The sequence below is a fragment of the Eretmochelys imbricata genome, chromosome 10 (assembly GCF_965152235.1).
Source record: "Eretmochelys imbricata isolate rEreImb1 chromosome 10, rEreImb1.hap1, whole genome shotgun sequence".
Taxonomy (NCBI): Eukaryota; Metazoa; Chordata; order Testudines; family Cheloniidae; genus Eretmochelys; species Eretmochelys imbricata.
Genome location: NC_135581.1, coordinates 44,376,687 through 44,389,443, shown reverse-complemented (window position 1 = coordinate 44,389,443; position 12,757 = coordinate 44,376,687). Strand labels below are relative to the sequence as shown.

Genomic DNA, 12,757 nt, shown 5'->3' with positions numbered 1-12,757 from the left:
GCTGGTAAAGAAAATGTGCTGAAACTACCTGAGCCTATCAGGTGACAGTCCCAAGGGGGTCTCTGTGACTGAACCTGTCAGTCAAACAGGCTACATCCTCATGAAAGCACTACAGCAGCACGGATAGTGCTGTAGTGTGGTAGCAAGTATCTACAACTGAAGGTGTTTCCCATCACTGTAATAAGTCGTGCCCTGAAGAGGCAGTAGCTAGGTCAACAGAAGAGTTCTTATCCACCTAGCAGTGTCTACACTGGTGGTTAGTCAGCTCAACTACTTCTCTCAGTATGTAGAAGTCTTACACCATGGGAGATGTAGCCAGGTCAACACACCCTAGGTCTAGGCCAGGCCTCTATTATGCTGCTGTACTAGTATAAGGTACTGTATAGCAGTGTAGCTTAGTTAGCTTTACTGAACCAGAATAAGCTATTCCAGTAGAAGCACCTATGATAGAAACAGCCCGCAGGTTTTTTCCTACTACTTTAGTGCAGACAAGGCCTTAGTTTTTAAGTCCCCCCCCAGGCCACCAGGTCAACCCCGATGAAAAGGCTGAAAAAAATTTCTAAGTCCCTGCTCGGCCATCAGGTCAACCCCATTCAAAGTAATGGGTTGACCTGATGGCCGGCAGTCTCATGGATGTCCAGATGGGGTCGCCAAAAGTCCCCTCGGCTGACCGAGGGAACCGCAAGGTCGGATAGGTTTTCAGATTGGTCCCACTAAAACGGCGGTTGGATTTTTCGACTAGTTCATTCTGACAGGCGCGAGGAGATTTATGAGGACAGGTTTTTCAGGACCTGTGAGAACCAGAGATGAGCCTTGGGGACCAATCTGCACGTTGTACCCGATCTTGCAAGGGGGGAAAGGGGCACGTTGGCAGGTGGGGCAGCCCCCAGCCCTCTGTGGCCCCCCCCTTTTCCGGCTCTTTGCCTCCGGGGACCCTGTCATCCCCTCGCACCCCTGGTGCAGGCCCGGTGGCTTGGATGCGAACTCCAACTATCAGTGCCCCCGGTGGGGGGGGCCCGCTCCTCTCTCGCCTTCCGATCGATGTGGTGCTCACGCTCGCGAGGGGAAGGGCCCTTCATGGGCCAGCGCCCCGACCGCAGGGGCATCTGGCGTTCAGGCGGATTGGGTCCCTCTTCCCCTTTGTGTCCCCCGACCCTGGGGCCGATTGGGACTTCCCTCCTTGGGGGGGGCAGCTGGGCATGTGCCCGGCCCTCCGCACCGTGGGGCCAGCCGGCCGAGATCTCCGCCGTGTGAGGTCGAGCAGCTCTGGCAGTCCACCCGGGGGTCCGAAAACCCAGGGAGTCGCGAGGCTCAGCAGGGCCAAACACTGTCGCGAGAGCAAGCAGGGGCATGCTGCGGTCCCCCGCCATGCCCGACAGTCCTTCTCCACGCACGCTCGGGGGCATGGGCCACAGGTGGTGGAGCCTCCATTGCTGTCGGTGGGACCCTCGTACCGCCCTCTCGCTGGAGCCCTAGTAACCCCTGCTGCCCTCCCTGTGCACACAACTGCTGTTCAACAGGGAATCGGTTTCCCCAGTGGTCTCCTATGCAGCTCCTTCCACCTCCCTGCACATCCCCATTAAAGAGACAGACTAAGAACTGCTGCAACGTGTTTATTATGTGCCAAAAACTACACCACAGCTTACTCCACGCATCTGTAGGAGAGTGCAGTCTTGCCTGCATATACTACAATGAGGTAGAGACTTCACACACAGCTTCACAAAAACCCCACAAAGAGCAGCTGGGATATGCAACAATGCAACATCAGCTCAGCAGGAAAAAGGGAAAAAATATGACACTGGTTCTTTGGCACACAGCTTCCAATAGAGGGGAAAGTAAAAAATAAATTATAAAGTTCAGAGATCCCAGCAGCATTTCAGTTGACTGCACTGTTGCTTTTACATTTCTTAAACAAAGGGAAAGGGACTTGTCCCCTCTAAGAGAAAGGGCTCCTATGAACCTTTGTCTGCCCACCAAGATGCAGCCCTTTTTTAGCTCAGTTACAAAAAAAAATTAAGTCCTGTGACTTTGTGATTAAAAACCCTCTATCAACCCCCCTTAAGTGCAACTTAAAAAAGTGCAACAAACTATTTAAAACTATATACAGCAGCTCAGAGATCGTTTATCCGGTCCAGTTTCAAATCCAAAAATCCTGTCCTTTTCTCGTTGCAAACCCCCTTGATTCACAACTGTGAAACTTGTCTTCTAACCAGCAGCCCCAGACACAAATTGCAATAATGTTAAAAGCTGCCAGGAAAGAAAAATTCTTGTTTCAAACGACTTAAAAACCGTTTTAAGAGTGTAAAAAGGAACTGGTAAAAACCCTCGAGCGTAAAATATGAAATATGATTTGGTTTAAATGAAGAGCAAAGTCTCCTTTGTTGTTACAGTAAAAAACACCAGCTGAACATTCAGTTTATGCCGTTCAGATGGGGGTTAAATGAATGGAAAGGCACTGTATGGCAACTGCAAAAAAATGGAGCCAATGAGACCTGCATTATTACCATCAGTATTGCAAGGAATGTAAAAAAGCGCCTTTAATAAATAAAAAACCAAGGTGAAGGCATCTGCATAGACACCTTCTCAAAACATGGCCCTTTTTGCTTCTTGTCAGCAAATGAGGAACCAAAGTCTGGGAACTGCAGAATCATTTGAGGGGCCCTCCCCCCTCAAAAAAACCCCAAACAAAACCCGACAAAATTCACTGTGCATTAGTGCAGAAACAAATAAAGACCAGCAAGTGCAAACGTGAATGTAAGATTTCCCCATTAGTCCTCAGGAAGCGCGTTCCCAGTCTGGGTCTGGCACTGGCAGGCACGCTCGTGCTCTCTCCACTTGGCAGGTTAACAAAAGAACTTTCTCCTGCAACTGCGGCAGCTCCTGATGCATCTGCTGCCTCTCTAGCTGGAGTCTCTGTTCTTCTGGTTGCGCATCAGCGGGCGGTGGTGACGCAGGACCTCCATGGAATGTTGCCAGTGCCAGCAGGAGCGACAGAAGTATTTGAAGCAGACCTATGGGAAGAGATGGGCAGGGATTACTGAAGGGGCTCATGGCAAAGCTGGGGGAAGACTGCTGCAAGCAACCGAGTCGCTCCTGAAAGGAGAGACTGGCTTATGGGATAAGCAGTCTTGCCTCTAGAGACCAGTTAATTTGAGCATGCCAGGAGTGATCCAGCATCTGCACTCATCTCTTTGGTGTCAACAGAAGAGTCCTTTGCTCCTGAGGGAATTCAGTCTCTGCTCAATCCATGCTCAGTTTCAGAGGGGCACAGCGAGAGGGAACATTGTGATGCTGCCTCAGTGCACATGTAGCGAGGGAACATCAGTCTCCAGGGTCATTATGCTGGCCCCTTGCATTGGTAGTATTTAAATGAGGGTTTAAAGTAGACTTGTTTCAAAAAACCCAGAGACCAAGTCTTCTCCCTGGTCCAAGAGTCCTGCTTCGGGAAGTACACTGGTCAGGAAACCTTTACATGGCAGAGCTGTATTACTTAGAGAGGGCTATAGTGCATTAACTGCTGAATTCAGCTTTCCTGAGTATGGTAGTTCCATTCACTAACAAAATCTGTCCCCTTTCAATAAAAGGAGAGACGAGCTTCTCTTTTCCAAACTCTTATGAGTGCACTCCTTAATTCAGGGGTGTAAAGCACCCCCAAGCACCCATGCATTCCTACACCCATGGACTGCAGCTTGCAGCACAGGCCATGCCTATTTCATAGCGTTACAGTAGATGTTAGTGACATGTTGCACAAGGCTTGTAGATCAGTGTTTCTAGACTATGGTTCCCTCTCCTAGTAAGCTCAAGTCAGCTTGATCCCTCTTCTACCACAGGTGAGTTGTTCCTTCCAGGGGAGTACTGGCATCCCAGTCAAACAGTGAAGTTAACTATGTTTTTGCATCAACCTTACAAATCTGTCATCACTCAGTTTAGGTCAGGGGTGGCACCTGGCTGCTGGATCCCCCAGATGAAGGGGCCAGAAAGACATTTCCTGGCTGAGCTTTTCACTCTGGAAACGTTTCAGTCTGTGCAACTATGAGGGTCTTGAGACACCAAACATGACAGACTGCCCTGCATTAAGGCCCCTCCCTGTTCCCAGCTTGCTTCTTGCCTCCAGACCCCACTTCAATACAGATATGGTTTTAGCCCTCACATGCAGGTAGCTTATGTCTGTTTCTAGCCCTGGTGGCTTGCAGATCAGACCTCAAAATACCCCACTGATTTAGCTCAGCAGGCCATTTTATCTGGCTTTGAGCCAGATGCAGCAGGCCGTAGGGCTCCAGTCTACAGTCCCTCGCTACCTGCACACCAGACACTCCCAGGAGTTGGTGTTAAGTGGCCATGATCATACTGTGCAATCAGCCTAGTTATTACCTCCACCCAAGGCTTGCTCTTCTGCTGCAACACCAACCCTGCCAGGGCCAGTGCCAGTAAACTCAGGATTTTCATGCAGAATGAGGAACAAGAGATGGCACCTTGCCTGCCCCAATGTGCTGTATCAAGGGGCTTTCCTGCCCCTAAGTGCATATTCATCCCCACCCCCGAGCACTGGCTAGTGTCCTTAGCTATGCAGGCTGGGAAGGCATCTGGATCCCCCAGGGGGGCTGTCTGAGGCACCTGACCAGGAGTGAGAGATAACAAGCATTCCCAGTGCCAATGCGTATTCTGTAGCAGACCTCTAAAAACACTAAGTATGCTAGTACCCTCTGTGCGCCCCTTTGTCACTACTGCCCAGGAGCTCTGGGGACAGAGCGTGGTCTACTCCTCAAGGACATGCTGCATGTGAAATTCCTGCTCCTGGATTGAGCACAGCTGGCTGGTAAGGGATAATCCCCAGTGAAGGCAGCGTTACCTGGTCTCTGCAGAAGAAGGGACCTGGCTGGGCACTGCAGACTTGACACATGGAATCTTCTAGATATGGGTCAATCTGAACCTGCACAAGAGCAAGGAGAGTCAATCAGCCTGAAGTCAGAATACCGGGTGGGTCAGGTCAGGAGCAGCTCTGCTCTGGCTGGGCCTGTGGTGGTGCAGCAGCAGCTGTGCAGAGAGGGTGACTGTTTAGGCAATGCCATGCTTGGGGTGGTTATGTGCATTGTGGGACAGCATGCATGGCAAGCCTCTGGGGGCTTCAGTTCTCAGCACTATTTCCAGACAAGCTCAGACCAGGGGTGATGAGAGGTTGTCCTCAGCAAACAGGCCACCCAAGTTCAGCTCTTGGGGCCCCAGGGTGATCAGAGAAATAACATCACTTGTCCAGAAGCCCACCCAGGCTGGATTGGGGGAGCATTTCCCTGTTGGGCTGACTGGGGCAGACAGTCCAGGAGCAGCAAGCAGCTCCCCTACAGAGAGAGTACCCAATCAGTTGCAGCAGGGGGCTGGAGTTGCTCTTCCCTGGGCAGAGTTAAAGGACCCAAACCACCCCACACTGCTGGCCCCAGGGACAAACTGAAGGGGTCTCATGCACAGCTCAGCACCTGGCAAGCTCTTGACCTTCAGAGAGGCCAGTAACAATCAGGTTTGGGCAACACAACCAAGGCCCATCCTGTAACACAAGCTGGGGGCGGGATTCCCAGACTGCTGTATGGAGAGTCCCAGAAACCCCATTTACAGGGGGCAAAGCCTCTATCTTTCTCTGCAACCCCTGTCCAAGTCAGTGGGCCTGTCCCAAGAAAAAAAGAGACTGGCTGGTGTCCACTGCATTCACCACCTGCGTACCAGGCCACACCTGAGAGTGGACATGTCCTGCTCCAACACTTTCAGACCACAGCCACTTCACTGTTGCTGCCCAATGGTCTCTGGAGATGCTTGCTCCCCAGGCCCATGGGGAGTGGCTGCTCTAGTGCAGGGTCCATGGATACGATACTAGCTGCTTGCAGAGGAGGAAATCTGCCTGATCACCCAGCTCTCAGGTTCACCACCCACCCCAGAGATGAGAGGAAGTGGCCAGATGAGCCTTGAGGGTACATGCCATGCTGCAGCAGTGTGGGTGGCACCGGAGGACAGGCTGTGCTCCCCTCATAACAGGAGGCCCCCGGCAGGTGTCCTGGGACACGCCAAAGGTATCTCTGGAGGCAGGGCAGACTGCAGCTGTTTGAGTGGGAAACCTCTTGGGCCACCACTACTAGCCCATCTGCCTCAGTCAGGCCTGGAGCCACTTCCCATCGGTCCCAGCTACAGGGTCCCCTCCCCACTCCAGGCAGCTTTGGCTCGTCCCTGGGCTAGAGCTCTCAGCACAGGCTGAGCACCTCTACTGTCTAACAGGAGGCAGGGTGACAGCCTGAGGGAGTGAGTAGGGCTGTGAGGGGTGGGGTGAAGGACTGCTTAGCGCCCCACCTGCCAAATGTGCCCAGCTCCTAGAGACAGTTATTGGCACCCACCACAGCAGGGCAGCCAGCACAGTCCCATTTACCCCATGCCAGATGAGTGAGCAACCTGGGTCCCTGCAGTTAGAACCAACCCCAGAGTAGTTTTCCCACTCCAGAGGGACTCCCACGGATGGACATAGGGACAGCATTTCTGCTGTTCACTCTCCGCCCTCATGGTTGTTCGCTCTCTCGCTAGCACTCCTGAAAGGGCTTATCTGGAGCAGCACTGATGGGGCATTTCCAGGAGCATGGCCTCTCAGATATCTCCCCACCACTCATGGGCCCAGCATCCCTGGCACAGGCAGATTTACTGGTCTCATCCGGCTCCAGCTGGAACTCTCAGGACTGGTCATTAGGCAGGGTAACCCTGACCTAGCCTCAACCACTTCTTAGTGAAGACAGCCCAGGGCTCGTATTGGAGCTGGAGCACTGACCACCACCTCTGGAGTTGTGCTGGAGTGCAGACACCGCCAGCCACAAGGAGCCCTTCAGGAGTTGAGCCTGACAGCAGAGGACCTAGAGTCAGTGTTCCCAGCATGCTTGGGGTGTGGACTGGCCCCCTAATGATGGTGCAGTCACAGCTATATCCTGTAGCCTAAAAGGAACTCATTCTCAGGACCCCAAAGCCCAGCTTGATTGCTAGGTAAGCAAGCTGCCATGTGGGATAGGAGCAGAGGCAGGCCCAAACACTGCTCGTCCTTTCCACCCCATCATCACCTGCTTCTGACAGGCATCAGCAACCCCTGGGAGGATCCCAGCCAGGCCTCTGGACAGGACTGTTACAGGGGATGAGGCCAAGGAACAGACTGGACTGACTCTACAGCATGGAGCTGGCGGTGTCCTGGTTTGGTTTCCTCTGCAGACAGATGGCCTGAGGCTGGGCTATAGGTAGCCAGCAGACTAGTGGTGTTCAGACTGTGTCCAGAGGTAGAGCCTTGTGCCATTTGCCCACCAGTCAGGTAGCCCTAGCAGAACCTCTCCTACTGACCCCCCACTTACCTTTTTAGTAAACTTGGTGGTTTTGATCTCCACGAATGCAGCGCTGACTGCCTTCAGGTAACTGCGCTGGTTGTTAAAGGTAACTCGGCCAGATCCTGAAATGAGCCAGACCATTAGTGCAACACTAAGAGGAAACTATTCAGAAGCTGGTGGAGAATCTTCAGGGTGAGCTGCCACCAACTCAACCCCAGAACCACCCAAAAAACTGAACTGCAGCTTCTCCAGGCTCTGCTCTTTCAGGCCTGAGGAAAAGCTACCAAGGCAGCTAGCCTAATTCTCCTAGTATGAGGCAATCAAAGCATGTTCCATCCAAAGAATATCAAGGCTTTGTGGCTATGCCTCCCCAACTCCCACACTTGTGGGAACACATGGAAGCATAGCATAGGAGTTCAATGTGGTTTATGGTAAAGTCCATTCCAGTGTTGGTTCTGCAGGGGGGATACACTGGGTACACTGCCTGCTTGGGGACAGAAGACGACCAGTCACTAGCAGTCAGGATACCCTGCCTCCTGGAGTTCCTTCCAGTTGAATGATCATGGCTGCAGAAGCAGTCTTGTGTCTATTTTCCTGACCTAGGTGTGTTAATCAAACCCTTCCAAGTTCATGCATGGTTATCAGTAAATGTGTGCAGTGAAATCACTGACAGACACAAAATGAGGAAATAACATTTCCAACGTTAACCATGGATTTACAGACATGCACAATAAGGAACAGTTTGAGAAGGAGTTTGATTTAAGGGTATTTACGTTGTATGTTTGACAAGTGACGTTGACAATTCTAAAGCTTTAACTTTTTGAAACTCAGCATCTGTTAATTGTCTGACCCCTCCTTCTTTCACAACTGAAAATTTAAAATTGATAAATGCCCATTACTGTTCTGTCAAAATTAGAGAAAAAATAAAAATCATGTCCTGCCAAGCCTAACTGTGCTCTGAGAAAGAATTTCTACTGCAGGGTAAGTTCTACCTAGTGACAAACCCAAATACTTGGATGTCAAGTTTCCATCTATGCTGGATGATCCATTTGTCTCCAGAGTGGGCCAGATCCATGAAAAAAGTTCAGACATACATGCATATATTTCCCCAGGCTGAGCTCAGGTCCATGGATTCATTACAATGGGATTTTCATAGTGTGCCTCCAGGGTAGGAAACAGGATGATCCAAAACAAGGGTTTTTTCTACACAAGTCTCCATGGGTGCACTAAGGCAAGGAGCAGTGTTCTGCCAAAAGAAAGGATGTGGTGTTGGCGAAAACTGGATGACCAACATGCAGAACTTGGTGAATTTATGTACTGATGGCTAATGTGGCTGTTTGGTAAAGTCTCATGTATTCAGATTTGCTATTTTGCTTGGACAACTCATATCCATAGCAAGCCCTATGGGCCATGGCAACACAAGATCAGATTTCCCAGTAGATGCACCACACAGACCGGCCTTTTGTTTTTCATTGTGGCCATCTTAATCTTGTTCACGTTCTTTGAGAGGAGTGCTTGTACTTACAGGCCTGAGCTGAAGAGGAATCCTGTAATGTAATTCCCCTCAGTACCATGCGTTTGTCCCGAATTCAAGATACTCTAGGAACCATTCCACTGTGTTTGCTTCAGCTTTCCTCAATAAAGAGCCTTGATCAGAAACACTGTCCATGACCAGCAAAATGAATTTCCTTCTTCCTAAAGCCAATGTTACTGCCACTATGATGCTGGGGAGAGTCCCTGGGAGCACATGCAAGATCAAAGTTAGGAAAAGAAGATGGTTTCTATTTGTCTGCAACACGTAAGTTGTCAGATGATAGTAAAATGGGAATGCTCTGAAGATAAGCTTTCATTAGGAACTTAGATGTTTCAGACAGGGTCTTGTTCTACTTATCTCAGATATACAGAAACTGGGAACAGCATGGGGAGTGGGTTGTAATGCTCTCATCTGAAGTCTACAATGGCTGATTTCATTCATGTCATGATGTTTCCATGGGCTGTGGAGACTGGGGCTGGGACAAAGCTGGCTCTGAAATTCTTGCCCAATCCCAGCAAGTGCCTCCTCTGGACAGTGACCGCAGACCTCATTTGATCAAAGCTATAGGTAGGCTTTTTGCTGTCTAAGAGAGCCTGGCATCAAAGGGCAACTACTGACCTGGCACTTGTTCTAGTTAACACTTGTAAATAGGTATTTTCTCCTGTTCTAGTTCACGGATGGCTTCAGCTTGCCATGTGTCCTGAATTCCTCTGAGTCTGGCAGGAGTCAGGATTGGAAATTGCCTTTTCCGATTACTCTGAATAGCCTCAGCTTTCTATAACACTTCTCATTGTATCACTAAGACAGTTGGGAACTCATATGTGAGCCCCTGATCAAAGACCAAAGCCCAATATACCAGCATGAAACAGATTTGAATCCCACTTTTGCTGGTGAGACCCCCTCAGGCCATGTGATTTATAGGTCGAGAGAGGCCATACAGCCATGGTCACACTGCTTGTGAGAGCATGCAGGAGACCAGAGGGGGACAGACGACAGCTCAGTTCTTTATTCTTGTTGGCCTGATGCTGCTTGACAGCTCCCATGGTGGAAGAAGGGGCTGAGATGAGACCTGTCAGGACTTGGCTGGTGAAGGGTCAGTAAAGCAAGGCGGCCACTTTCAGGTAAGAGTCCATGGAAATAGGCACATCTCTGGTGGTGATCCCAGGACAAACTGACTGGTGCACACTGAGAATCCTTCAATCCCTACAGAATGCAACCTTGGGGTAGAAGAAATGGTGGGCCTAGCAGCCCTTTACTGCCTGCTGGTTCCTCCATATCCAAGCTGCTACTCATCACCTGATAGCCATGTGCTGGGGTAGGAGGTGGAGGTTGTGGTGCGGCATGGCAACCCTAAACAGAAGCTGGAGAAAGCCAGGACTCTAGGGCACCGTGCTCCACACTGGCAGCTGGTAACGACAGCCCACACTTCCCAGTGTGGGGACTGGGACAGGGATTTCCTGCCATTCCTACACACCTTCTGAGACAGAGGACTGAAAGCTATCTTCTCCAGTGCTGCTGCAGATTCCAGGTGTAGTTCACAATACTCTGTACACTCTTGCTTGACAGTCATCCCCAGTTTAAAACTATTTTACTACTTGATTCACAAACTCTGGTTCAGGCTGCTGGCCCTTCTCCTCAGAGGAATAACTCCATGTCCCTGCACACCTAGTGCAAGCAGCAGGTCCAATGCAAAAAGAAAAGACCAGGTGTGATCTGCCCTGCTGCACCCCATGAAGGTGGGAATCCAGCCCTGGTTTGATCATACATTTCCACTTTGAGTTTGTCCCCATAATCCAGCTTCACAGGTGAACAAGACTGTGCTTGGTTTGCTCCAAAAACACTTCCCATGGCTAGTGATCTCAGAGAGGCTGAAAGCTTAGTCTCCCCTCCCCAACATGGGCCAGCCCTGGTGGGGTGTCAATGAAAGGCTCCCCAGAAGCTCAACACCTTTATGCATGGAATCCACAAGGGCAGGTAGGACTGTTTGGAGGTCTCAGATAAAAGCAGGGATCAAAGGGGGCTGTCCAAGGGGGAGGGAGCTGGGTGTGAAGGCCCCTTACTGCACTAGCAATGTCCGTCCATACATGACCTGCAGAGAAGAGGGAGTGGCTGAGCTCTGCAGTCAGAGGTGAGGATACTGGTGTGAGCCACAGGGATTTAGGTGCCATCTTCCACCTGTCGTGCTGCCCTTCTGGCATCACTCCCCTCCTGGAGGTGGAGCCACCTGCCTTGGAGTCAGTTCTATTCCAACCCTGCCTCCTTTCCTGCCCAGGGCAGGGGGGCATACTGTGTCCTAGTCACTGACCTGGCTGAGCTCCCCAGCAATAGGGGGAGCAGAAGACAGACTTCCTTCGGCCACAGGTTCTCAGCCAGCCTTGCTCCCTCAGTCTGGCATGAAACCAGCCACTGCCAACATCTTCGCAGTGGGAGCAGAGCTGAAGGGACCATCTCCCGAAGGGTAAACGTAGCCCCAGGACTCAGCTGGGAACCAGCTATTGTAATGTCTGGAACTGCAACAGGGAGGACAGCAGGAGGCAGAACACTCGAGGGACCATCAGGAGATGGGGCATTCTGACAGCCAGGACTGGTTCTGCCCCCAGCCACCTACACTGCCCACTGTAATAGTGCTGTGGACCTCAGCCCAAAGAAATGCTTTTTCCCAGGAGACATAGACCCCTGGGGCTAATAGTGCAATTCATTCCATCAGCCTTAAGCAGCATCAAGCAAGTGCTGCTTGAAGAGTGACTTGTCCACCGTGGTGGAAGAGTTGAGATTAGTCGCAGGAAGCAGAGGAGTACAGTAAGAATCCTCCCTCCCAGGTAAGACAGACAGACACTGCTTAGAACAGCCCTTTTGTTAGGGGCTGCAGGCCTGTCATGGGTCCCACCAGCTTTCCTAGCCACATACCTGACACTCTGGGAACTGGGCTGCACTTATTCATACACTGCCTGGGACTCTGCCCTTGTAAACCAGATAGTCTTTTTCACCTTCTTCCCTCCCCCTGTGCACTCCAGTCATTGGGGCAAGGGAACTCCTGGTTTGCAGAGTGGCTGGGCTGCTCTCTGCCCCTCAGAGTGGGCAGGGCCCTGCCAGAAGAAGTGTCAAGGGGATGTTTACATGCAGCTCGAGGTGATGCAAGGCCTGCAGGGCTCACACTTACCAATAGGATACTTGTGCTTGTCTGTGTCGATACCAGCATAGACCACCCCTCCAAATAGGTCATTCATGATGGCTGCTAGGGCCTCTGCGTTCAACATCCCATGCAGGGCCCCCACGAAGACCGTCTTACTGGGATCAAGCCGTTGGGATGGGCTTCGCACGAAGTTGCTGTCTGCCAGGACCCAGGGAATCACCTGCACCTGGAACCCCCATAAGCAGGTAAGTCACCTGTGAGCTACAGCCTGGTAAGCTAAAACCTGGGGCTGCCCAATACTAATATCAGTGGGTTACTGGGTCCATTGCAGATAGGCTCCGGCCCCTCAGGAGCCTTGTTGTTCTGGCCTTGTAGCAGGGCCCTGCTGCCTTTGGAGTCCAGAGTTCCCTGCACCATGCAGGTCTTGCCCATTATCACAAGCTACAGTGCTCTGCTCAGCCCACTCTGCACAGCACCATTTTAGGGGAGTGCCAAAAGACTGCCCCCACTAAGAGGTAATGGATACTACATCTCTCTGCTGGATTTTCCATTTCCCCCAGTGCTAGCTAACTGGGCTCCCCCACCTGTCCTGAGCCAGCAGAGGTACTATTCCAGCAGGATATTTGATAGCTACCTGAAGGGGGGGGTCCAAAGAGGATGGAGCTTGGCTGTTCTCAGTGGTGGCAGATAACAGAACAAGCACCACCAAGTTGAGGGAGGGGGTGTCCTAGGTTGGAAATTCGGAAACACTTTCAC

The 12,757-nt window shown here is 51.3% G+C and overlaps 1 protein-coding gene across 2 annotated transcripts in view; it reads right to left on the bottom strand.

Annotated features, from left to right (window-relative positions):
- Window positions 1-1,610: 1,610 nt before the first annotated feature.
- The window catches only part of CPEB1 (cytoplasmic polyadenylation element binding protein 1), an 81,975-nt gene continuing 70,828 nt past the window's right edge, over window positions 1,611-12,757 (bottom strand). For both annotated transcript variants that reach the window (XM_077827963.1, XM_077827964.1), the window contains exons 9-12: window positions 12,029-12,227; window positions 7,362-7,456; window positions 4,850-4,930; window positions 1,611-3,011 (exon numbers count right to left, since the gene is read on the bottom strand). In XM_077827963.1, the coding sequence (XP_077684089.1) occupies window positions 2,901-3,011; window positions 4,850-4,930; window positions 7,362-7,456; window positions 12,029-12,227 (486 nt within the window). In that variant the 3' untranslated portion in view covers window positions 1,611-2,900. The remainder of the gene's footprint in view (window positions 3,012-4,849; window positions 4,931-7,361; window positions 7,457-12,028; window positions 12,228-12,757) is intronic.